This window comes from Vipera berus (assembly GCF_964194415.1).
Source record: "Vipera berus genome assembly, chromosome: 2".
NCBI lineage: Eukaryota > Metazoa > Chordata > Lepidosauria > Squamata > Viperidae > Vipera > Vipera berus.
In genome coordinates this window covers 14,580,890-14,606,941 of record NC_138203.1, presented here as the reverse complement: position 1 = coordinate 14,606,941, position 26,052 = coordinate 14,580,890, and the positions used below count along the sequence as shown (strand labels likewise).

The 26,052-nt window shown below is 35.8% G+C and overlaps 1 protein-coding gene across 10 annotated transcripts in view; it reads left to right on the top strand.

Moving 5' to 3' along the window:
* The first annotated feature begins 575 nt into the window (after positions 1 to 575).
* TCF4 (transcription factor 4) overlaps positions 576 to 26,052 on the top strand; it is a 414,802-nt gene continuing 389,325 nt past the window's right edge. For 5 of the 10 annotated variants that reach the window (XM_081315665.1, XM_081315671.1, XM_081315670.1 and 2 more), the window contains exons 1-3: positions 2,616 to 2,696; positions 3,684 to 3,775; positions 5,463 to 5,535. In XM_081315665.1, the coding sequence (XP_081171791.1) occupies positions 2,636 to 2,696; positions 3,684 to 3,775; positions 5,463 to 5,535 (226 nt within the window). In that variant the 5' untranslated portion in view covers positions 2,616 to 2,635. Of the gene's footprint in view, positions 1,202 to 1,916; positions 2,061 to 2,592; positions 2,697 to 3,240; positions 3,776 to 5,462; positions 5,536 to 26,052 lie in introns of those variants that run through there. The other 5 variants (XM_081315669.1, XM_081315673.1, XM_081315672.1 and 2 more) reach the window with 5 other exon arrangements.

The window sequence follows — 26,052 nt, the reverse complement described above, 5'->3', positions numbered from 1 at the left end:
CACCTGTTTGAAGTCCTGGGTGTCTTTTTATCTCTTCCTACTCTGTCTGACCCTCCTCACAGTGTCACTATGAGGAGGCAGAAGTTTTAAGGAGGTCCTCCTACAACTTTGGGTACAGCTGAACTGGCTTTGAGAGCCAACCTCTCTGCAGTTGCCCCCAGGCTAGGCAAACCCAAGCCAGAAAGGAACCATCAAACCAAGGAAAGGTGAAGCCAAGCTGCAAAAAATAACAACAAAACCTGCCTCCATTCCTCTTCGCTTGTCTCCCCAGCTTGCAACTTGCGCGATGCCACGGCTGAATGAGCTGCAGCTCGGAGGTATCTCTGAGCGTGCGCGTTACAAAAAGAGACCTCAGACTTCTGCTCCTCCTTCACGTTTAGTTTACATTCCCCTTCCAGAGTTCTGTTTCCTCCATCTTAGCTGACTTTCTAGCCTGGCTGTTTACCTCTCTATGCTCCCTGCACTCCCTCCCTCCTCGCGGCGTCATTTTCTGTAATAGACGACGCAGCAGGAGCGAGCAACGTGCAGCGGCGGGAGCTGCAGCTTATTCCCCCCCCCTTTTTTTATAAGCACCCCTGCATTGCCCGGATGTGAATGGATTACAATGTATCTTTCAGGGAAACGTATTACTATCAATTTCTCCGTGGGGGAGTCCATAGTGATGGTCAGAAAGAGGAGACATTTCTAAAGTTGGAGCAAGTTTAAGACTTTTCTTGTTTTAAAAAAAAAGAGAGAAGCGAGAGGGACAGGGTGGGGAGCGTGCAGCAACCGGGATTTTTTTGTTTTTGTTTTTAAAATAGCGTATTAGCGGGCATGTGTTTGTAACGAAAGACACGAGGGAAAGTTACTGGATTTTCCTTTTTTTTCCTCTCCAAACAAATCTGTGTGCTTCCCCCCCCCCCATCCCTTCCTTTGGCTGGTTTTTAATTTTGTTTTGTTTAGGTGGGACGAACTTTTCTGGCAATTGACTTATTGTGGATAATCCAAAACAAAGCAGACTCCCTCCTCCGGTGTTCATTCCTTTTAAAATCTGTGGAGTATTTTCTTGCAACGAGACGGAGTCCGAGTTAAAAGGACTTCTTATTTTTGAGAGTCAAATACACGTGAGATAATAAAGCACCTTTGCAAGAAGACTTTTCTCTTTTCTTCCCCTAAAAATACATTTCCTTGGAATATTGTGAACATTATTGTTCCATTTAAGGTAACGTTAAAATTTCCTCTTAGAGTGGTTTTTTGTTTCTTCTTCTTTAATGTTGATCCCAGCGTGTGTGTGTTTTTTAACTTGATACAACTTAGCGATATGGATTGAACTGCATTGTTTATGTGATACGAGTAGCCAAGCCACACACACTTACTTAAACCAGGAGCGCCTAAACTGAATAACGTCTGCATGAACGGCAAAGCCTGACTGTACTATTAGAAAGAAAATGAATTTAGCTTCAATCTCGCGGGTGGGGGAGGACAAACCACTCTCACTCGTGGTTTTCGTGTGGGGAGGGAGGCTGGGAAGGCGAATCGTGCGAGGCCTGTGGCTGCGTTTTGCGAAGTAGACCATGCTTGCAAAAAAAGTAGGAGAGCGGTTGGCATAATCTCTACAAAACTTGCTTGTGAACGCTCGATTTTTTTCCCCTCCAAAGTTTCCATTAATGCTCTCTCTATGTTTACCTCCAGATTATAAAAAGCAGCCTTCCCTATCATGGGGGGGGGGGGGAAATCACCGAACAAAAAAAAGAACTGATGGTGTGTGTGTGTGGTTTTTTTTTTTTTTAAAAAAAAAACAAGTATCCCACCAAACAATGGTTGTGGGTCTGTGCCCGAGCGGGGCGGGGGGGGGGAAAGAGAAACCTTTGTATCACGTGCATTTGCAGGGGAGAATCACCTTCCTCAGCTTGCCTGGGCTGGAACGACGGAAGAATGATTTTTTTATAATAAATCTTAAAAAGTGCTTGGGGACGTGGAGGGAGGCGGGAGGAAAGAAGGAAGGAAGGAAAGAAAGACTCGGCCAGCCAGCGTGTAGATTGGTTTCCAGCGACGGGAGCAGGGGCATGGAAGAAACCGAGGTGCCAGTTTGTCTTTTATTACATTGATGTACATATATATATATATATTTCCTTGGAGCGGGGTGGGGTGGGGGGCAATGCGTGCGCGTGTGTGTTAGTGTTGGGGGTCTTTTGCGAGGCAAAACTGCCGCCGAAGGAGCGGGGCGGCTCGCGCTTCTCCCGGGCACTTTTTTTTTCCTTTCCCCTTTCTGAACTTGCAATTCGGCTTTCTGTTTGGATTTGTGTGCGCGTGTTTTTTTTTGGGGGGGAGGGAGGAAGAGTTGTTTGTGTTTCCCCCCCCCTCCTTCTCCCCCTTTTTTCCTCCCCCCCTTCTCTTTACCCTAAGGCAGGCACACACACACAAAAAAAGAGTTTGTGCTTTAGGAATCAGGTCTGCCTCCCTCTTTCGCCGCGTTTTCTTCGCCCCGCTTTCCTTATTTTTTCCGCTCCTGTTCAGGGAGAGGTTTCGTCTCTCTCTCTCTCTCTCTCTCTCTCTCTCTCTCCCTTCCACTCCCCCCCTCTCCCCCTCTCTCTCTCTCCCTCTCTCTCCTGCGTGTGTATGTGCGGTTGGTTGGTGGATGCTGTAATTTCGAGCAATGAAATCCAGAGCTCGGGGCTGTGGTCGGAAAGGGACCCCCTTCTCGTCACTCTCGGCCGGTAGGTACCGGAGGTGCCCTTTTTTTATAAAAAAAAAGAGGAAAAAAATGTGTTTGGGGCTGGAGTTTAGTTGTGGCTGGTCCCAATAGAGAAGAGCGCGGACGAGTGCCAGCGGTGCTCCATTTAAACACGCGGGATTTGCTGCCCCCCCTCCTCCTCTTTCTCTCCCCCCCTCCCACTCCCCGGGGTAGCAATGGCCTTTTTCACCCCTCCTCTCCTTCCAATTGTTTGCTTTAAAGGAACGGGTGACTTTGTTGCCAGCAGGGCCTGGAATACCTTTTCGTGTCAGTAGTTCGCTACTTTCCAGTCTCCGGCTACCTTTCATAAATCAGGAGTCTGGTTGTCAATGGGAAACTCTTCCTTCTCCTCCCTCTTTAATAAGAAAAACTCTCCAGGCTAGGTATCAAAAGGCGGATTCTGGTCCTTTCTCTCTCCCCCGCCCCACACCTTTCCCATCCATTTATGTTGCCCCCCCCGCCGCCCCTCCTCCGTCCCCTTGTACCGACCGAGTGTGCGTTCACTACTCCAAGGACTTGGTTGCTCGCCTTTGAATCAAATCCTCGGGAATCGGTGGTTTGAGCGGAAAGGGGGAAAAAAGCTTGCCCGAGAAATTAAAAAAAAAAAGTTGGGGGGACGGTGCCTGTAGTTGCTACTCTACGTTTCTCTTCGTTCCTGTTTGAACCTCCTGTTGCATAAACGGTGCGCGGAACAGCGCGGCTCCTGTTGTCTCTGTGTCTCTCGCCTCTTGGGTCAGAGTAGCTGCTAACCGAGTTTAGCCCGCTTCGTTAGAACTACGGTGTCCTCTTTTCTTGTCTACTTCTTCCTCGTCGTCGCTGTCGCCCTTCCACACACCCCTCCCTTTTCCACCTCTTTCCCCTTTCCCCAAGTCTCGTGAAAAAAGAAAAAGAAAAAGAAAAAAAATCCGATTGTTGTTTCCTGCAAGGCTCGGGATTGGGTTTCTGATTGCGGTTATTTCCATGTTTCTAGGTTTGTGTGATTTTGCTAAAATGCATCACCAACAGCGAATGGCTGCCTTAGGGACGGACAAAGAACTCAGTGATTTACTGGATTTCAGTGCGGTAAGAAACAACGGTGGAAATGAACAACAGCTGTTTAAAAAAAAGCACAGAAAAAGTCTGTTAAACTAAACCAAAACAAAGCCAAACTGAGTTTAAGATCAATGAGTAATTTTTAATCAGAGTTTTTAATTCATGGTAAATATGCACGCTCTATTACTTACTGATTAGGATCTTATCTGAAGGAGATGGACTAAATGTCTGCCATTTATTTGGATGTGTTCTTAGCATTTGACATCCTCTCCAAAATGAACCCACATATCCTCTTATCAAAAAAAACAAATCTGGATATTTCTCATTATTTTCTGTGTATAAGAATTACTTAACGTGCTGCACTGCCTTCTAAAAGTAATGGCTGGCATGCCATTTAACTGATGGGTAAATCAGTTTCTTTACACAGTGTTACTTTTAGTTCTTCCCTTGTTTCATTTTTTGGCACCTGTAAAGTGAAAGGAAATCCAGAAATAGCCTAGCTTCAAGTTTTCACTGAAAACTCAAGTTGCTCTGTTATCAGTGAACGAGCTGCAACTTTCCTGTGGATACCCCCTTCCCTTCGTTGATGGCTATCTCTCTCTGTGTGTGTATGTGTGTGTGATTTTTTTTTCATTTTTTATTTTACCTGTAGCCTTTTAATAACTTGTCTTTGATTCTAAGGCCTAATATTAACCAGATTCTGAGTAGCTGCTTAATAGAATATTCCCTGCACCCTTGGATTGCTTCCCCCCCCCACCCCCAAGCTGGTTCTTTCCTCCATTCTTAATCTCTCCCACTTCCCCTTTCTTTTCAATATGTCAGAAGTCTTTATTATTTAATCATGTTTGGTGGGGGGGAGGGAAGAGAAGCAAGATAAGTCAATTTCATATAGGATGCATTTGTGTCTTTAAAGACTTCCACTGTGGGAGGGAGAAAATAGATGGTGTGGGGGGGGGGAGGAAGATGTTTCAGTCTGCTGTGGTCCTTCAGACTTCCCTTTCCAGACATGGCTTTGAGAAGTTTGGCTACAGGGAAGTGTAGCCTGAGGCAGCTTGGTAGCCCCCACTTGGCTAACTGTTCTATTTTTCATTTCTTCCTTTGCTTTTTGTAGTCTCTGACTCAGGGAAGAAGGTGTGTATTATCTACTAGACACGTAGAAGAAGATGAAAACCAATTAGGGTTGAAATAAACGCAGGAGAGCGAGAGGGGGGAAGAAGAGAGGGAACAAGAGTGAGTGTGAGTGTAATGTAATTGCTCTTGCACTAAAAGCTGAGGTGAAAATTTAGGGCAGGTGGAAGTTGCCATTAATACCCTTTGAGGGCACTTATGAGAGGCTAATCCAACAGAGGATGGAAATGGATATAACTTCATTTATGACCAAGGTTTCAGTTACAAACTTTTTATTTCCCCCCCCCTTACCTTCGCCAGTCTGAATGTTTTTAGGAAGGTTTTTGTTTGCTGATATATGTGTGTGGGGTTCTGGAGTCCCTCCTACCACGTATCTTACATTGTTTGGGGAATGTGTGAAACTAACATGAGAAGAAAAAAAAAGGAATATTGTTTAAGAACTGCTGTGTGGCTGCAAAGGCAGTGATGGGAGAGAGATTTCATATTTAAATAAATCATGATGACAGCTTTTGTATAATGTTGAATGAAATCTGAACCTAGGAAAAATATTTCTATTTACCAACAATAATACCTCTTTGTTTTCTTTTAGATGTTTTCACCTCCTGTCAGCAGTGGAAAGAATGGACCAACTTCTTTGGCGAGTGGACACTTTAGTGGCTCAAGTATGTACAATTTCTTTTTGGAATTCAGTTGAAGTATCTTTTAAAGTATTTTTTTTTACCCTACATGTACGGTTTGCATGAGTTTGGGGAGCATAACTTTAGCTTAGGTTAAGAACTTATACTAAGATAGTTGAAGTACTCTATTGTTCATATTGTCAAATGTTTAGTATCTTAAGAAGAATTCCATGCATGTATATATATTGCAGGACTTATTTTAAGATGTAAGCCTTTAAAAAAAACACCTTTCCTTTTGTTATATAAGAAACAAATCCCAGTTCCTTAAAAATAGTAATTATTTTCATGTTTGCAAAGAGGAATAACCATTTTATAGTTCTATTTTGGTATCCATCCTCTTTTTTCCTTTTCATCCTAATTTTGTTCTAAGTATTATCATATACAGATGGATAATTTGGCCATCTATTAGCTACTGTCTGGGCAACACTTCTGACCATAAGCTGAAATCCTATTACAGTGACTTTCTAGATGATCGTAATAGCTTTTGGAAGAAAAAAGAGCCTGTTGATATTAATGCAAATATTTATTATCTGCGTATGTGTTGAAAAATGTGTTTTATTCATTGCAAATAGTTATTTTCTCTGTGACCCAAAGAAAGGGTCTGGTTTTTTGATGCAGGAACCTCTGAATATAATAATAATTGAATGTGAAATACAGAATATGTTTATGTATTGAGAATAATTCATTTTCTGTCATGCTAGCAGTGTGAAAGACACATCTGAACTGTTCTTCCCTCAGTAATTGTATTTTATAGTGTTTTCCTGCATTACTGAATGTTGTTCTTTGGATATGTTTCTGATATATTTACAATTAAATAGTTGCAGTGTTTTCAACATTTTGGCAATTACTGACTAAAATTCTATAAGGGAAGCATCTCAGAACCAGATGTTAAATTTTGATAAGACTTTACAAGTTCATTATCAGTTACTGTGTACGGCATTATCTTGCTATCGAATTCAATAGCAAAACACCCAGTGGTTATAATAGGCCCTGACAGAATCAAATAAATACGAAATAAAATGATGCCCAGTTATATATATATATACATACATATATATATATATATATATATATATATATATATATATATATATATATATATATATATATATATATATATATACACACACATATATATATACATGTATAAATATATAAATATATAAATATTTTGGATGTTTTTATAACATTTTCAATAAATGATATCCTAACAACTAGGATTGTCACCTATTTGAAATTACTTTATATTTTGTATCTTCAGATATTGTCTGGTTAATTCTTGATTTTAAAAATGAAGAAATCTCTAACTTGATAGCATGCTAACATTTATTGAATCCATACATCTTGATCCCTAAATACATCTTCCTTATTCATTTCTTTAGAATGTAATATCTTACCAGGGAGTTTTCTATTTTAAAACAAGACAATTGTTCTAGTACAATCTTTTAAAGTACGTATATATTGGAGATTTTTTCAATACATAAGTAATGTAAAGTATTTGTGACAGATAAATCATTTTATATTTAATCAGTACTACAGATAAATACTGTTCTAACAAGTATTAGCAAGATGCTCATTTTTAGGGATTTACCTTAGATTAATAGTCTCCTAAGAGACTATTTTATCAACAGTTTTAAAAAGATGAAGAAACCTTTGAGAAATCTAAGAAAACAATGAGCATTTTATTATATGCCTAAGCAACCATCTTGCTTTGATGTGCAAATAACTAAAAAGAAGAAAACAGAAAAGCACAAAGATAGTAAAATTAAACTGAAGAGATTTCAAAACCATGCTATTTTATTCTTAAAGTCACCTTAAGACCAGAGTTCTAAGTATACCTTGTAAGCTCCTGAATGTGATGAACTGATTTCCTATTTATGAATGAGATCACATTAGAATATACTAAACAGTTTTATGTTTTAGCTCACTTGATTAAATATTGATAATAATGCATCAAAACTGTAGAGATTTGTATGATTACCCAGAATGCTTTTCTTGACATCGGGTTTTTTTTAATTGGTAAGGAATAGCATTTAAAAGGAATCATTCAGTAGGAAGACAAGTTGATAAAAGCCAGTATGTTATGAATCTGTTTTTAAATTTTAAAGAAAACTTGTGACCTGAAGTTATATTTACTATACTTTGTTTCCTGATCTTATTGTTTCTTAATGTGTTTTTGACAAATGAACTATGCAGAGGAGTCCTGTACTTCATTGTTGCGTTGTTAATGCTGAGTCAAAATATGGTTCTGTTATAAAGTGATAGGAAGTACTCTTATGATGACATTTTAATATACACATTTACTGCTGCAGAAAACCCAGCATTACTATAGCTTAATGTCATAGTTTGGGCCACAGATAAGTGTACTAAATAAAAATGTGTCCAGTTGACACTCAGATTTACTTGGATTCTGTACAGGATCCAGAGCAATGTAGAGGCTGGATGAGACTACTTAGGTCTTAGGATATCTGTTTATATCTCTGTTAAAACGGGTACTCATTTGATGAAAGGGTGGGAAGAACTGGTTTGAGATTTTTAGTACAAAACAGAATATTGCAAACAAATTGCACATGTGCATTTTTGAAAACTGTTCATTTAATACAGAATAATCTGGTGTGGCATGTAATGTGTGAATGTAAAGAAAACATGCCTGAATTTCCTTTAAACTTTTAATTTGCCAAATGTGGTTTCTTGCTACCTTTAGAATTTGCAAGGCAGAGAGGGAGAAACGAATGTAACCTGAGCCACAGGCCTGACATTCTCAGGGCGCATTTTGCACATGAAAGGGTTTTGTCAATGCTGCAAAGGACTAGCAGTTTTTGTTTGATGTTTGCAGGTGTTCAGCAGAGAGCTTTAAAACAATCCAGCCATAATGGTTCAGATGCCTTGTGACCTTAACAGGGAGACTTGGGGAATGTGTAAAATAATGCTTAGGTGCCTATCCCGACTCTGAATACTGTAGGTTATAGGTTGGATTATTATTTGCCAGTGACTTTAGGATATTAAGAGACAATTTCCACAGCCTTCAGAAAGGTTGCCAGCATTATTGTGATGATTGCTTTTTATTAGCCGTAAAAATGTTTAAAGCAAAATTATGGTAAACTAGGGCTCTGTTGAGATCCTGGTAACATCTGCAAGCTGAAATGTTCAGTTATTTCAAGAAAGGTTATTTCTCATTTAGTTTCTCCCTCACCTTATGATATATTTTTTTGTCCCTCGCACAAGTATTTCACACATGTTTTCAAGAACATCTTAAGGATCTCTCAGTGCAGAAGCCGTGGCAATTTTTATGAAGCCAAACTTTTCCAAATGTGTGTCTGTACACATCCCCTCACAATGTTCCCTCTGATAAATCCTTCTAGTCTCTTTCTAGATGTCATGCTATGTCCATCCTTTCAACCATTTGAAATAGGAGCGCTAAGACAGAGGTATGATTAGAACCTTGGGCTGTTGTGTGCATCATTTGTTCTTTATTTCTTTATAGTTGATAATGTTTATTCTGGAAGGTGATATAGGTTATCTTTGCCATAGTTTTCTAATGACCTGCAGGAATGTTTGGTTGATTTTTTTTCATTGGTCTATTTGCAGATGCTAATTTGTGTCACATGTTGAAATTCTTTGCTAGAACCCTGGCTCTGATTCTCATAAAGAGGTGATAATTCTATGTGTGGACTGAACCATATAAGATTGGGTTCCCATAGGATTTACCCATAGAGAAAATTATATCAGCAAGAAGAGATTTATCTCAGCGTTTGCCGTAACGTAGGTTTTTTTTTAAATGTAGGATTTTTTTTAAATGGAAGAAGATATATTTGTGATAGGTATTACCTGATGTTTCCTATCATAGAATAGATATTATTTAGTTTTAAATCCTTTCGGCTTAAAATGATAAGTGCCTTGTTTCAAAATTGCTTTTCGGTGAGCCTTTTTGTATTCATTTGTAGAATAAAACTTTATTTCTTAGGTATTTAAAAAAGAGGTTTTTAAATGAAATTTCCTTCTTCAAACTGATCTTCTGAAATATCTATTTATTCAAATGTTATCCTACTTCATGACAGGTGCTCTGAGTAGGTTATTTCAAATTTTAAAATTTGAAGCAAAAATTAAAATCTGACAGCTTTCAGAAATTTTCTTTCTTAGAGTCTTCTACACATTGTTCTGACTTTTAGAGCTATTTCACTGATCCCAATAAAAATAGAAATATGCAAAAATGGATGTTTATATTCTACACATTAGGAAAATATAACATTTTAGATATTATCTAATACTGTATAATGATACATTTAAAAGATACCTAATTGTTAAGAAATAAATTTTAGTTTGTGTATGCATTTGTATAAACAGACATACAGAAATGTACATAAAGAAAATAAGAAAAAAATGTAATCCAATACAGATACATAATTAAATTGTATAGAATGGATTAACATGAGTAAAAGTAATACTTCACCAAGGGAAGAGTAGAAAGTATGATATAGTAAGTATGAAGATGGATTTTATTAGTGTCTAAACTATAATTACCGGTAGTTTCATGCATAATATGACTATTTAAATATAATGTTGCACCAAAAATATAGTTAGTTCATAAATTGAAAATACATGCATCATTTAAAATGATTCTTACATAGTGGATGATGCTATTACCTTTAGATATTTACTTTATATTGTGTTTTTTAGTTTTACCTTAATGCTCTAGGTTTTTTCCCATTATGTATATAAAAAGAACTTCAGTTCCCATCTATGTATAAGATTAGGCATATTCTCATTTCAACAATTTATGGGTTACTGTGTGACCAGGCCCAGAAGTACTCAAAAAGATAAGCTACATGCCTCATTTTTTTCAGCACTAAAGTCTTTCAGTCATATGTGTAAACTATTCCCCAAAACAACATTCCTATTGAGACAGTGTTCCCAGAACTTACCACTTAAATGTTTTGATTTCTGATGCCCCTTAATCTTCTCATACTTTTAACATGTAATATTCTGAGTGTAAGTTAATGGAAATGTGTCTGTTTTTCCTTGAAAACAAAAGCATAAATAGTTTTGCTTATGAGCAGAGGTCAGTCAATAAGAACTATTATGTAATTGGTAATTAAGAAATGTTTAATTTTATTTAATTTTGTTTATATGTGTTGTATTTAATGTGAAAAAAATTAATAAAGTGCTTTTATGTAACACTTTAAAATGATGTCCTTTATGCATGCTATTCAAATAATAATTCCAATAATAATAATGTACTATTCAGACCTGTTCTGAAAATAGTTATATATATAAATTTATCATTTATTAAGAGAACTTTGGGACATGAGGCTGAAATGCAGACTAAAAACAAAATTAGCGCCATATATTATTTTAGGTTGAAAAGAGGCATTTGAGTATGTTTTGGATATTTGAACATGTTATGTTTTAATCTTCTGAACTTAGAACAAAATAGTTGTAGTCCTGCTTGTAAGCAAGATCTATAAGAGGAAAGGCTACCCACTTTTAAAGCAAAATTGAGGAAATTAAATCCTGTTATTTTATTATCGGATCAGTATAAAATGAAACCTTAAAAACTGTTATAAGACTTTGTTGTTAGCTGTGAAGTCGTGCCCGACCCATCACGACCCCATGGACAACGTTCCTCCAGGCCTTCCTGTCCTCTACCATCTTCTAGAGTCCATTTAACCTCACGCCTACTGCTATTTTAAAAAGTAAAAAAGACAAAATTTGTAGTAAGAATATGGCATTCTGATTTATTTTAGTATGAGCCTGTGTGATCAATGATAGATTCATTGATTCATTTATACAAGTTGCCAGTGGAGCTACTTGTTTAATAATGCATCTTTGAATATCCATTTGCTTAAAACTTGTTCTCTTGCCTACTTGATCCCACTTTTTAAAAATTATTTAAATTACTGATTAGTGTTATTGAAACATTTTTTCCTGAGTTCTTATCTGGTTTGAGGACCAGGCTTACTTGTAACAAATAATGTGGGATTCAAGAGAGATACCAAGTGAATAATTTGTATTAGTGTGTGTGTGCACTTGTTTATTAATCAATACCAGTAATCTGGTTTGGGTAATATTTCCTTTATATGCAATAGAAGAGCTAGAAGTTTTCAGAAATGATTGTTCACTTCATTTGTTCAAAGGAATCTAGGAGATTCTTTGTGTGGCTGATAGTTGACTAGGACACAGATGCTAAAACCATTTTTTTAAGTGGAAAAATTGATTGTAACTGTAGGTATTGATATTACTACCCAGGCATTATTGGGCTTTACATGTATGTTGCCTTTGACATGGCTAACTCATGATTCATTAGATTTTATGCAAGGTCATGTCAGTTCCTGACAACTTGTAGAAAAAAATTATTTATTTATTTAATTTAATTTGTATACCGCCCTTCTCCTGAAGGAGAATGTACAAACTTTGTTAAATTGGACTAATGGCATTCATACAGCAATAGGCATATATGCTCACATATATTTATCTAATTTGAAAACACACAGCAATGAAATCTTTTAATGTTTGATTAAAATCAGCAAATTGTCTATTTAAAAAAGGAAGCAATAATTGCCTTTGTTAAGGGGATAATGAATTAAATAAATTAATTCTCAGAAACAGTTAAATAATCAACTGTACACTAATTGTTTGATTTTTCTTATGTATGCGTAGGATATTAGGTTTTCATAAACTGTTTCATTTTAAGATTAATCTTTAATCTGTTACTATAAACATACTCATTTTGTAAGCATTGTGGATCAAACATTTACAACTAATGGTAAGCTATGTTTTATATCAGGAAATTTGTGACTTAGCATAGCCTACTGAGAAGTTTGCTCTCCTGGTGGCCCCAGCCTGTGGTTTACAGTGTTTTATATTATGAGGCTATTTAGATCTATTCCCAGAAACCAAGATAACAGATCTGCAATTGCTTAATCAGGAACAGTGTGTGTATTTCCAATGGTCTGCATTTTAAAGATCATTTATTGAATTGTTTTTGAATAAATGTCAGTGTGGTGGACATTGTAAGAAATCAGATAAAAGGAAGAAACTGAAGTTGCAAAGCAGTGTAAGCTCTATGGAGTATCTGAACGATTAGTGAATATGGTTTCTAAAGATCTGATGTATGTAGCACATTAATTATAGGTAATTATTTCTGCAGCAAAAGAGGAAGATATATACTTATTGCATTTGATATATACACAGAATGCATAGTTTCTTTTTACATAGAAATGATATTCTGTGTAATAAATTAATCATGCATGAAAATGCTCCTTAGAGGAAATATTAAATTAATTTGGAGACACTTTGCATATTTATACAAATACTTTCAGAATAGCTTTATTGTGTACTGCTGAATGTTCATGGCTGAAATCCTATATATATTTTCCTTGTGTGAAATCCTGTTGATTTCAGAGTTTACTTCTGAAGAGACATGCAAAGTCCTAAACTGAGAATATCTAATCCAGTTTCTGTTAACACAGAATTAAATCAGAACTAAGATACTCTGCTGTATTTAAAAAAGTAAACAATGGTACTCCAATATTCAATATATGTACTCAATATGAGTGGCAGTTCAATTTTATTTCAGTAATGATAATGAGATCGTGTCCCCTATTTCATAAGGGGTCAAAAGAGAACCAGCAACAGTTGTGTTTATGTTACAGAATGGTTAGAAGGTGGCTGCAAAATACTGGAATTTTAGAAAGAATAACCCTCGGATGTGCTTCTTCTCTGAAATATTTTCTTGTTATATCTGTATAGCTGGTCCTTGACTAACATCAGTTCATTTAGTGAATATTAAGTACGGCAGTGAAAAAAAAAAGACTTAAGTCTGTGTTTCACACATAAAACCACTGCAGCATTCCCCTGGTCACATGAACAAAATTCTGATGCTTGGCAACTGGCATGCAGTGTCCTGTGATCCTCTTTTGCGATTTTCTGACAAGCAAAATCAATGGGGAAGCTATGTTCACTTAATAACTGTGTTACTAGCTTAACAACTGCAGTGATTCTCTTAACACCTGCAGCAAGAAAGGTCATAAAATTGGGGCAAAATTCACTTAGCAACTTTTTCATTTAGGAATGGAAATTTTGGATCAAAGACTATCTGTATTCCTGTCTCTTTCTGGGAAGTCAGGGTCCAGTTGAAGATTGAAATTATTAGAGTCTTTTGTGGGATAAGATTTTTGCAGAATCTTTTGTTAATTATTTTCAACTCAGAAGTAACCAGTTGTCCATGTTGGAATTCAAGTTTTTGATAAATGAAATATGGCTTTGTTAACACTATAGAGCAGGCATGTCAAACTCGGGACGTCACATGATGTTACGCGATGTATCACGACTTTTTCCCCATTGCCAGCAATGGAGTGGGTACGGTTTCATTGTGATGCATCCGGCCCGTGGGCTGACAGTTTGACATGCCTGCTATAGGGTGTTTAACTATGATTTAAAGTAACAGAGTTTTAAAATGCATTGCCTTCCCATTTACTGTTATATCATTACTTTTACAGAGATACGATAGATTCCTGAGTAGTTTAGAAATTGAAGCTCATTAGCTAGTTTTAATTTTAATTTTATTGATTCATTGAAAAATGTGACTTTTGCTCTAGGGTCTTCCACTTTTTCCCCCAACTGAGTGATCAGCTGGGACTTTTGTAGATTAGTAACTTTTAGGTGCAACTCTACACATAAGAGGATAGCTGACTCCTCAGAACTTCCACCCCCCCCAAACTCTAGATGTTATCTGTTTTGTGCAGCCCTCAGTAGTGATTTATGCACTTTGTCTGCAAATCTTCATCTGCTTCTTCTTGCATCCCTGCTTTTTTTGCTGCCTAATCAGATGGATACTCTTAAAATTTGCAGATTTCTGCAGTATTTTGATTGGTTCTAATATAGATTGTTATTCAACTCTGGTATTTGATGATGAGTGTGTTTTGTTGTAAACATAACATGGTTACCTTTATTTTTTAATATTTCTTGAAGTCTACATCTGTGTTCGTGGTGAAGGAAATATAAAGTAGTGGTACGATTTTCATTTTTATCCACATGCATACGCACACACGTACACGAAATCCATGTAGAATTTTGACAAGATTGCTGAATATTTGGAGGTGGTTAAATACCTTTTGTCTTCCTATCTATAATGCTTCTGTACTCTTAACTAGAAAAATAAGTCTTGTTTATTATCTTTGCTAGACTATTGATGGTTGTTCTTTTTTGGGGGGAGAATAGGAAAGAAAAAGATAAATCACATTATTTAATAACCTTCGGTTAAATTCCAAAGCACCAGGAACAACTAATAATGATATTTATTTTCCCATCTCCCCCACCAATAAAAAGAAATTTTAGAGCTGACATAGATTTGAAATATTTGGTGCATGGGATTTATTAACTGCATCTGTTTTTTTTCAAAGTTAGGATGTTTGTGTCAAATTGTTAAAGCATATTGTAAGCACATTTAGCATCCTCTCTAATTATTTTTTAAGGCTCTGCTTGCCTTCATTGGTGAATTTTGCAATTCAAACTTCTTTGATGCTGGTTAGCAGAGTTTAAAGTGTTTTTCTAGAGGAACATCCACTTTTAAAGTAGCTTGTGAATTTAAGCAGCAGCTGTATTTACAAGGTGTCCTGGGTGAAAGAGGCTATATCTAGACGCTGTCATTGTTATTTTGTCAGCATCTTAATAGTATTGACTTCGATTTTTTGCTTAAAAACATAAAATACCATTTTCTTTTCTTGCTGACAATTGGACTATTTCAGGGGACACCCTAGAAAAAGCCAAATAATCTTTTCCCTTTCTATTCTCCATTGATTTTAATTCAAAACTTAACTTGCAGTTTGACTTTTTCAAAGTTATTTTAATTGTGGTGTGAAAGCAAATACTGCAGAATGAGTGCAGCAGATCTACTAGCTGTTGTTTGGTTTAATTCCAGGTTAATGGAAATGATCATCCATACTGGTAAAACATGCAGGTAATTAAGGCCTTCTGGATCATGGTTCATTTCCATTATGATCTCCTTTATTTTTAATCACTTGGTGTCTCTTAATTTAATCCTTGCACCATTCAATAGGGCAGTTAAAGCAATCAAGTGTTTTCTACACTTTTAGAGTCTTCATTTTGGATTAATCTACACATTTCCTTTGTTGTATTTGGGACCAATCTTTACAGAATTCAAGCTCAGTCATAGATTTGTAAGAATAGCAACAGAATAACAGAACAGAATAATATAGTTGGAAGGGACCTTGGAGGTCTTCTAGTCCAACCCCTGCTCAAGCAGGACATACTGTACCATATATATCAAATCAGATAAATAAAGCACTGTCTTACAAGTGTATTAAAAGACTTGTAGAAACCAGGAAGAAGATTGGAGAAGTTTGTCATTTTTAATGACAAATTTTAATAACTTTTAAGTTTGTAAATTCTTGTTAGTGATAAATCTTTCAAACAATTCATATTGTGATCTAGTTAACTAGAAGCTAAATTCTCATTTCTAAAAAGTAATATTATGGCTTCAAACGCATGTGCGCATACACACACACACACACACCACACACACACACACACAAACCAGGGACTGTGTAAAGAACATTTGAGTTTAATAGAACAGCAGGAATATAAATGAAAAGAAACTGAAACAGATTGTGTACAGTTCAGATCTACGTTAAGTGTTCATTGTTTTATGGTATAGTACGTACAAACTTATTTTATAGACATCATACTTTTGCAAAGGGTATTTTCCTTTAAAAAGAAAGAATTCATTTATTCCTATCAGTATCATCGCATGTTCTTGAGCTAGTTGTTCTTTGCAGTACTTGACTTTTCAGATTAGATTGATGTGAGGACAGTGTGTTACGAAACAGACTCACAAAGGAGTCTTCAAAAATTAGTTGCCCACAATAAATGTATCACAATAGATTCTTTGTGGCCTGGAAGAAAACAACCTGCCTTTAGGAAAAAAATGACTTTACTAATTCTTACTATGTACTACCAATATTTGCAGCATTTCTGTTGATAGGTAAAATAATTGTGGGTTTTATACATATTTCCTGAAGTTTTGTTCCAGCACTGGTACAACTTCTTAATATACAGCATAAATCGCCCCAATTACCACAGCTCAGAATTCTAGAAGTTAAAAGTCCACACGTTTGGAAGTTGTCCACAATGGGAAATATTGAAATAATAGAAGATGATTCTTTTCACTGTTGTTTTTTCAGATGAGAGATGTTCAATTAGAAAAAGAAATAATTGTAAACAGATTAATATTATTTCACTCTATATGTATTTGTGTGGTCCATAACTTAGTGTTTGTTGGTCGCAATTGAAGATATGTAGATTCACCTATACCAGAGGTAGGCAACCTTGGTTCTTTTATGACTCGTGGACTTCAACTCCCAGAATCCAGCTGGCTCAGGAATTCTGGGAGTTGAAGTCCACGAGTCATAAAAGAGGCAAGGTTGCCTACCCCTGAGCTATACTATGGTTTGGCATCAAGTATAAACTCAGCCCTGATGCTTAAGTTGTCACCTGCCATCGTTCTGGTGATCACTATTGCCTTTGTTCTCAAGCAGATACATACTAGCTTGTACTTTAACTACTGTTTGAAGAGTTATTTTGTAAAAGTGTCTAATAGTAGGGGTCTCTAATTTATATATCATAATTGGATGGTGACACCTCTAAAGATAATTCATCTAGATTTCTTCTCTAATATTTGACCTGGGATAAAAATAGGTATACAATGATTTTATTACCAAATAAAGGGGAAAAAATGTACAAGGCCTGATCAAATAGCAAGGCTATAATTTAATCTTGGGAGTTCTGATGCTGTTTGTAAACAATTTGAATCAAACTTTTTACTTTATAACATCAGCCAAAATCCTGATTGAATTATGTCCTCCTATTGTTGCTACACCTGCTGTTGCTTTTAGACAATCAGTCACCAGTTTCTTTACTGGTAAACATTTTGAGAAGTTTTCAGCTTGTCTCAGACTTTTTGGATATACAAATCTTCATTCTTGAAGAAAAATTCATATTAAACCATATGTGTATAATCTGGAGATACATTTTCTGTATATAATGTGTTTTATTTACTAAATCTCCAAGATTATGACCTTTGTTTTCATTTTCTGTCCCTTTCTGATATAAGGACAGCTTTTTCGCTGTTCTGTTTCCTAGGCCAATATATTTTCATTTAACATATTGTAATGTACAGGCAATCCTTGAGTTACAACCATTCATTTAGGTTTAGGTTTATTATATTTGTATACCGCCCTTCTCCCGAAGGACTCAGGGCGATGTGACTGTTGAAGTTACTCGGCACTGAAAAAAGTGACTAACTAGTTTTTCACGCTTATAACCATTGCAGCATCCCCATGGTCACATGATCAAAATTTGGACAGTTAGCAACTGGCATCCCAGAGTCACGTGATCACCTTTTGCAACCTTCTGACAAACAAAGTCAATGGGGAAGCCAGGTTCACTTAACTGTGCGACTAACGTAACAGCTGCAATGATTCATTTAACAATATTGGCAAGAAAGATCCTAAAATGGAGCAAAACTAACTTAACAACTGTCTTGCTTAGCAGTGTAAATTTTGGGCTCAATTGTGATTGCAAATCGAGACTACCTAAAATATATAATGTAGTATAGTGTAATACAATGCAATGCAATGCAATGCAATGCAATGCAATGCAATGCAATGCAATGCAATGCAATACAGTACAGTACAGTGCAATTCAATATTAATAATATAATGGTAGTATAATATGTAAGGGACGCGGTGGCTCAGTGGGTTAGGATGCTGAGCCTGTCGATCAGAAGGTCGGCAGTTTGGCGGGTCAAATCCTGAGTGCCGCATAACAGAGTGAGCGCCTGTTACTTGTCCCAGCTTCTGCCAAGGTAACAGCATTCCATGCGCCTTTGGCGTCCAGTCATGCCGGCCACATGACCACAGAGACATCCTCAGACAAGTGCTGGCTCTTCGGCTTTGAAACGGAGATGAGCACCGGCCCCTAGAGTCGTAAACGACTAGCACGCATGTGCGGGGGAACCTTTACCTTTACCTAGTTGTGGTTTGACATAAATTGATTTCCTGAATGTTCAGATCTACAAATCTGATTCAAACCCCTAAATTTCTGATTCAAAATATCCATAAAAGTACAATAGTGGCAGATTGCATATATTTTGATTTTGAATAGTCAGTTATTATTGGGCACAAAATATCAGGACCGTTTGTAAAGTTGCATCATAGCAGATTTAGTCAAACCTATATACAAGAATCTAATCAACTAAAGTTCAACAGCAAATTGGCATTAGTAGGGGTTAACCTAATTGAGGGGGCTGGACTTGGTTCTCTTGTGTCAATGCAAGGATTCTAAACTTATGATGTATTTAACTTCATCCCCAACTCTGTTCTTTTATTACAATTATGTATAAATTAAATACTCATTTCAAAATGAATACTGATACAAAACAAGTCTAACCAAGACACTTGGAATATTTGGGATAGTGTAGTTTTGTAACAAATTTATAAAACAGAATATAAAACAAATAGTAATGTGGGCAGAGTGGTTTGGTTGAAAAAAAAACACAGCATTTTTCTGTCACAATATCCCTAACAATGATCCATAAATCATAGTTTACAATCTTCAGTGAGTAAAATTCACATATACTGTAACTAAGCAACAAATAAACCACATAAACCACCACCTCAGCCATTATAGTCTCTTGAGGCTATTATTTTCCCTTTTATAATGATGCTGTTCTGTTCTACGGCATAGTGCTACCAATTGGGTTAATAAACACAGTTGGTGTATAAAATGTATTTGCACATGGCTGCCATCATGAGTTACACATCCATTCCCCCAAATATTCCCAGAAACACATACAAAGAGAGAAAATATAAGTTTTCTTATATCTGGGTCAGCGGCTCTGTAATTATGAATAGTTTTTCCCCCCACCTTATATCAAAGTGTAAACCTTTAAGGCTGTATTTTAAGGATGATCCATAGTAACGTCCAGAAATATTCTATGGTTAAAATTGGGTATTTGTTGATAAATTTGACTTATGTATATTGGATTAGAAGAATCCGTGAAGAGAACAGTGTACAATCTGTTTGTTGTGATGAATTTCAAGGGTTTGTGGCAAAATGTGGTATTCTTGGCTGTAGCAACTCTTTCAAGGAGAGGGAATGAGGCCAGATAATATATCAGTAATAACTTGTTAGATGATGAGACATCAGCCTCTTGGTCTGCATTGATGAACAACTAATATTTGTAATAACATCTAAGAATTCTTAAGGAAGCTGAAGCACTATTAAGAAAAAAAACCTATAAGTTTTCTTCCATTCTGATAACATTCTTTATCAACTATTTTTGTCCCTTTTAATATGTCTTTTTTTTCTTCTTCCTGGCAACTTCTTGAGCTAGTCTGTGTGGTTCTCTGGCAAGATTTTTGGAAATGCATTGCAATTTCCTGCTTCCTAGCACTGAGCAAGAGGGACTGACCACAAGTCAGACTGACCACCTGGGTTTGTGCCCAGTCAGGAGTAGAACTCAGTCTCCTAGTTACTAGCTGGGCTCATATCAATTATTAGTGTGTGTGTGTGTTTGTGTGTGTGTGTGTGTGTGTGTGTGTATCAGCATTTGAGCCAACTTGGGGGTGAATCTACAATCACAGGTTCTGTTGTTGGGTCATCAAAGGCATTCTTGTATTCTATAGGCACAAATACAGGTAGTCCTCACTGACTGACTGCCTTGTTTAGCAACTGTTCAAATTTACAATGGAATATAAAAACCAGCTTTGCAACCAGTCCTTGCATTTATGACTGTTACAGCTTCCCACGATCACATGATCGCTATCTTACACTTTGCAAGCAACATTCAACAGAGTTAATGGAGAACATATGGTCACATGATATCTACCTTAACATTTCTGGTGCTCTACTCAATGACTGAAAAGGAGGTGATGTCATAAGCCTGCCACAGTCACATGATTATCTGCTTAGTGACCATAGTGCTTGACAACCGAATTGCTGATTCCAATTATGGTTGCTAACCAAGGAGTTCCTTTAATAAATCCCTTTAACTAGATATACTAGAGATTAAATTCAGAGACAACTGCAAGCAAAATGTTCCCATCTTCATTGCAGTTGATTGATTATCTCCCCCTAAATCCATGTGAACAAACAATCTATCTCTTAGTTATGCCTGCTGGATTTAGCTTCAAAAAATAATTAAAAATTCAGATAAGTAATTATGCTATTAGTTTCCTTGGATGTTTTCCATAATATGTTAGACAGGTAGTTGTCAGGGATGCTTTCACCATAAAATATTCAGCTTATCCTTTTTTTAAAAAAAATATTTTTATAATGCTCAGGTGTAACAGAGAGACCAAGCTGGCACAGATAGAAAATTAAACTGTTGATTTTCTGGCAAAGTCATAAAAGAGTTGTAGCTCTTCATAAGATGCCTCATGTGCTGATTTTCTTAGATTTCAAGAATATACGTGAGAAAAACATGCAAACTTACCTTTGTACAGGTGGTAAAAATTAATGCGAAGTAACTCTTTAGTTCTAACTTCACATTTAATCGTTATGTGGTTGACTTGTGGCTTAGAGCAATGTGTACCCTTGGCCAAATGTGTTTAAGTCTTCCAGGGTTACCATGATGGTTTGTACATCTGCATGTCCCAAATATGTGACTTAATAGAGTATCAACAGCAAACCCGGTGAGTTCTGTTGTAATGAATTGTGTTTTGCTACTTCGTCTTCCAGCAGTCTAATATACCTGTCTATTTTTAACATACTTTCTGTCACCTTCTATTTCCTTTTGCTATAGAACAAATTAATACAGATAAGGGTAGTCACAATCTCTCTCACCCAATTTTACAGAAAATTTGGTGTATTGAGTGTAGTCAGAAGCCCATACTTTGCAGTCATGTTTAGATTAAAATTAAACCTTCTACTCCCTGTAGTTGAAATAGGACATGTTTTCCTAAATCTGTTCAATTGAGTGATTTTTTTTTAACCCTGGCACATACAGAATTATGTATAACAATGTTGCTCATTTCAGCAGTAGTTGGTTGAATATATTTTCCTGTTTTAACATGTCTTTGAATTGACTCCATGGGAAGAGGGACAAAACTCATTAAGTAATCTATTTTTTTTGATATTATATAACTCTAGATAGGATCAGAATCTCTGACTAGCGATCAATTTAAGTTGAATGAAATGCTATCAACATAAAACTGTTCATTTTCAGAAAAATACGCTACATATGAGCATGTCCTGCAGTCATCTTAGCAGATCACCTGTTATTCGCTTGATTATCAACTCTTTGATATCATAAATTGATCGCCATAACTTTATATTAAATTGCAATTAAAAATAGAGCTGAAAATGAAATGCCCCCTGTTTGTTAGTAGGTCAGAACTAATTGGAATGAAAGCAACTTTAAAGTAAACAAATTGACTTTACGCAACATTCTGCACTTAGCAAAGATTTGTGAATTCTTTTTTACTTGTTTATAATTAGCACCACTTTATGCAGCTTTATTCTCCTTTTTTTTAAAAAAAATAGCAACAAATTTTACTTTAGGAGTGTTAGGTTGAAATTTGTCCTTACAGTGCAAGAACATGTCTACTGGAACTGGACAATGCTTAATTTTGTTTCTTTCTGCTTAATTCCTAGGCAGATTTACTTAATTAAGAAATTTGTTATTTAATATTAAAGAAAGATTTATGATCTCAGAATGAAGTATTTGGTAAACAGAAAAATATCAAAGAACTAAATTTACAATCTAGGTTGCTAACTAACAGACATTGTCTATTCCCTCTTCTAATGCCCTCATTTCTATTCCAGTTCTTATTCCTTTTATCTCTGTCCTTAAAACTGGATAAACTAATTGGCGCTAGTGGCAGCTTGGTGGTGACAGTGTTTCAGGTTCATGCTCATGTCAAGATTTGATTAAGCAGCTTTGGCCAATGAAAGATAGTGATGATGTCCTTTGTATCCCAATCTATGACTGAAATATACAAGATCTTGAAAATGTGCCTGACGTCTAATTAGGAAGTTAACATAGGAGAATTTCCAATTATCATTGAATAAACACTCGGAACAATATAGCCACATTGTAGCTTTTAATACCTTTTTTTATTATAGATACTCCTTAAAATATGTAAAAGGACTTTATCAAGCTGCTGATAAAATAGCTGGTCATTTTAATAAAGCAATATAAAGGATTTCTCAAAATGTGTGTAGTTGTGTAAACACATTCTTCCATTTCTCTAAGGGAAACGAGCAAAGTTTAGGTGGGACTGTGTTAAGTAGTAAAAAGTGATTTATTGGTAGAACATTAGACAATTTACAGTTGATTATGTGGGTTTATTTTATTTCCAATTCCAGCAACTAAAAATAAAATCACCTTCCCAATTTGAATTAAGTTGCTGTAATATTGCTGGAGTGATTTTTGTGTGTGTGACAGATCTTTGAACTTTTGAGGTTTTAGCTTGACAGGTTCATAAAGGGAAGAACTAGTCACTTAGCTTAGGACTTTATTGTAGGAGATGAGCAGGGTGAAACACATCATCACTTTGGAATTGCTGCATAGCAACAAGAGACCCAAGACAAATCCCCGCCCCTCGTGAATTCTGTTGACCCTTATCTAGCATCAATTTGGCTTGACCATTAGACCAAATTCTTGTCTATAGGTAGCAAGTAATAAAATTTTAGTGCTTTGAACTCAACTCCTCCTCCTGGTTACTTGTGCCTGATATTTACACTCAAGGACAACAACACTTTTTCTTATGCCTAATAAACTATCGGTAACTACTGTAGTTCTTTCAGTCAACATGTGGTCCCTGCAGTTTACATCGATGAACTGCATACTGCCACATATTACAGTAGTTCAACTTCGTCTCTTTTCAAAGGTAAGGCATGTAGAGCAAGTAAGCAAGATGTGATGTGGCCAAAATTACAGGATTTCTATATATTATTTACTGTATTATTTATTTACTTCAATTTAGCCTGACTAATTCCAGCTGATTTTGGGTGGCTCGGGATACTTTCAGTGAAGAATGGTTTATTATTTTCTGTCAGATGGTAGACAAAGACTTAGCTCACATCATTCACCACTCAGAAGACCAGGAATTGTGACAAGATAGATTAATGCTTGAATTCCAAAAGAAAATGAAAGGTATTTTATGAAATTAGCTGATACAGTTTATACTGTACATTTCTCCTTATAAATTTAGCCAGATCTACCTCCTCCTTATCCTTGTTAATCAGTAGGTGATAGATAAAAAAGAGTCTGCCCAGACTGTACTTTGAAGTTACAGACTCTGCTTCAGTTTATAGAAAAATTCAAAATGGTTATCATGCCGCAGTTGCATGATGCTGCTCTTGATCCCTCACCAGGTGGCTGCCTCTGATTCATGAAGTATATATGATTTATGGGTAACAAATCTAACTCATTCTCCAAGAATACGTAGCAGACTTGGGTAGACCAGTTGTGGCTGTGGTGTAGAATCAAGATTAGGCATTTGTGTGTGTCTTGCATTACCCAGCTTCTTTTTCTGCTCAAGAGATTAACAACAAACTAGGAAAAAGATGGCTTGTAAAGTGCATAAAATATTACACAATGAGATTGACTATTATAAAGGGAGTTTTTTTTCCTTTATGGAAGTTAAATAGTTGCATGGGATGCTAACTGAGTTTCTCACTTGGGAATAATAAGCCATGTAGGATATAAATATTCTAGGTATGTCAGATTTTTCATTGACTGCAAAGATAGGATAAGTGCCTTTATCACTTGATATATCCAAAGATAAAATGATAAATTGAATTGCAAAATCATGTTTGATACTACTTTTGCTGAACCAAATAAGGCAACATCATTAAGCTTGTTTTATATTTGAAGTTTCATTTTTATTTAGCTAAATAATTTGACACATATTTATTCAACCTTTGTAATTCCAGTCTATTTTATAAAGAAACATTGATTTTCATCTGTCACTTCTTTTCACCTTCAAGAAATTACATACTGAAATAAAACACCACTGAGTTTTTGAGCAATTTGTCTGATATAGCACGTTGATGTTCGTTCCTTAAGAGGTGTACATTCTTTTGGTTGCTGTTAAATGAGGATGTTGAATTACATGAAAGGCTTTATTGTAAACGGTGCTACTAAAGAAACTAGTATCCTACATCAAGAGCATCCTAGAAAAACAATAAAATAGGAATAGAATATTTTCATATTACATTGGGGTTGAATGGGTAAAAAAACCTGTCTTCTTCATAAACCAAGAACTGGTATTAAATGGTTTAATTAAAAATAAATTAAAAATAATTATTTTTTAATTTTAAAATGTGGAAACTGAATTTTTTAGGGACAGAGATTGTTTCTTCCATGTGCATGAAGTAGTGTTTTAAGTGAGTTGAGTACCAAGGGAGAAAAAGCGAAAATTCATTGCAAAAGCCCAAGGCATGTTAGATAAAGCCAGGGCAAATTATATCCACATTCTGTGTACCATCTTTACTTATTTAAAATATTATTGGCATGAGATATGTTACTAGCTTATTTTTCAAAATATGTAATTTTAGAGCTAAAAATTATTGATTATTTCAAAGGTATTGTGTTAATTAAAACCTTTCAAATAGATGAACATTGCTAATTTAAGCAAAGATTGTTCTGCTTAATCATTCGGATTTTTAAAACTGCTGATACCTTTCTCCAAAATATGATATTACGCCTCTGAAGTTTGCCTCAAAGCCCATGAATTTCCCTTTCTCCAAGTTATCTCTCGGATAATTTGCAATTTTTTGGACCATATATGAATGTTTTGCCAGTTTTTGTTTTGTTTTACTTTTTATTTAGGGCCATCATATATTTTGGCTATGTAGCATTAAGAGAGCAGCAAACATCCTATAACTTTTTACAAGAGGCACTAACTGCTATGCAGAAATATACTTTAGGACAGACTCTAAATTCAATTTTATAGCTATTTTGCTACTAAAGTTAAGTGCATGCTTTATAAATATGCTGAAAAAGGAATTCTTAAAATATCTTTATCCTGGTCAATAGTGAAATAAGAAAAGGAGATAGTTTGGTGGCTCTTTCTTTCTTTCTTTCTTTCTTTCTTTCTTTCTTTCTTTCTTTCTTTCTTTCTTTCTTTCTTTCTTTCTTTCTTTCTTCCTTCCTTCCTTCCTTCCTTCCTTCCTTCCTTCCTTCCTTCCTTCCTTCCTTCTATCTTTCATTAGGAGGACCCCACACCCATTTTATTTTCTATTGTAAAGATTAGAAGTGAGCATTTGAGGATTGCTTATTTGGTTTGAAGCCTCCTTCAAAATCAAATCTGGAAATTTGTCTTATTCATTTCCATATCATGTACATGTTTATGCTACATTCACCCACATCGAGGGCACAGAGGAAGAGGGAGGAAGTATGAAAATGGATCAGTCAATGAGGAATTGGAATTTTGTAAGTGATTTGTGCAGCTTCTCATATTCAACATGACACTC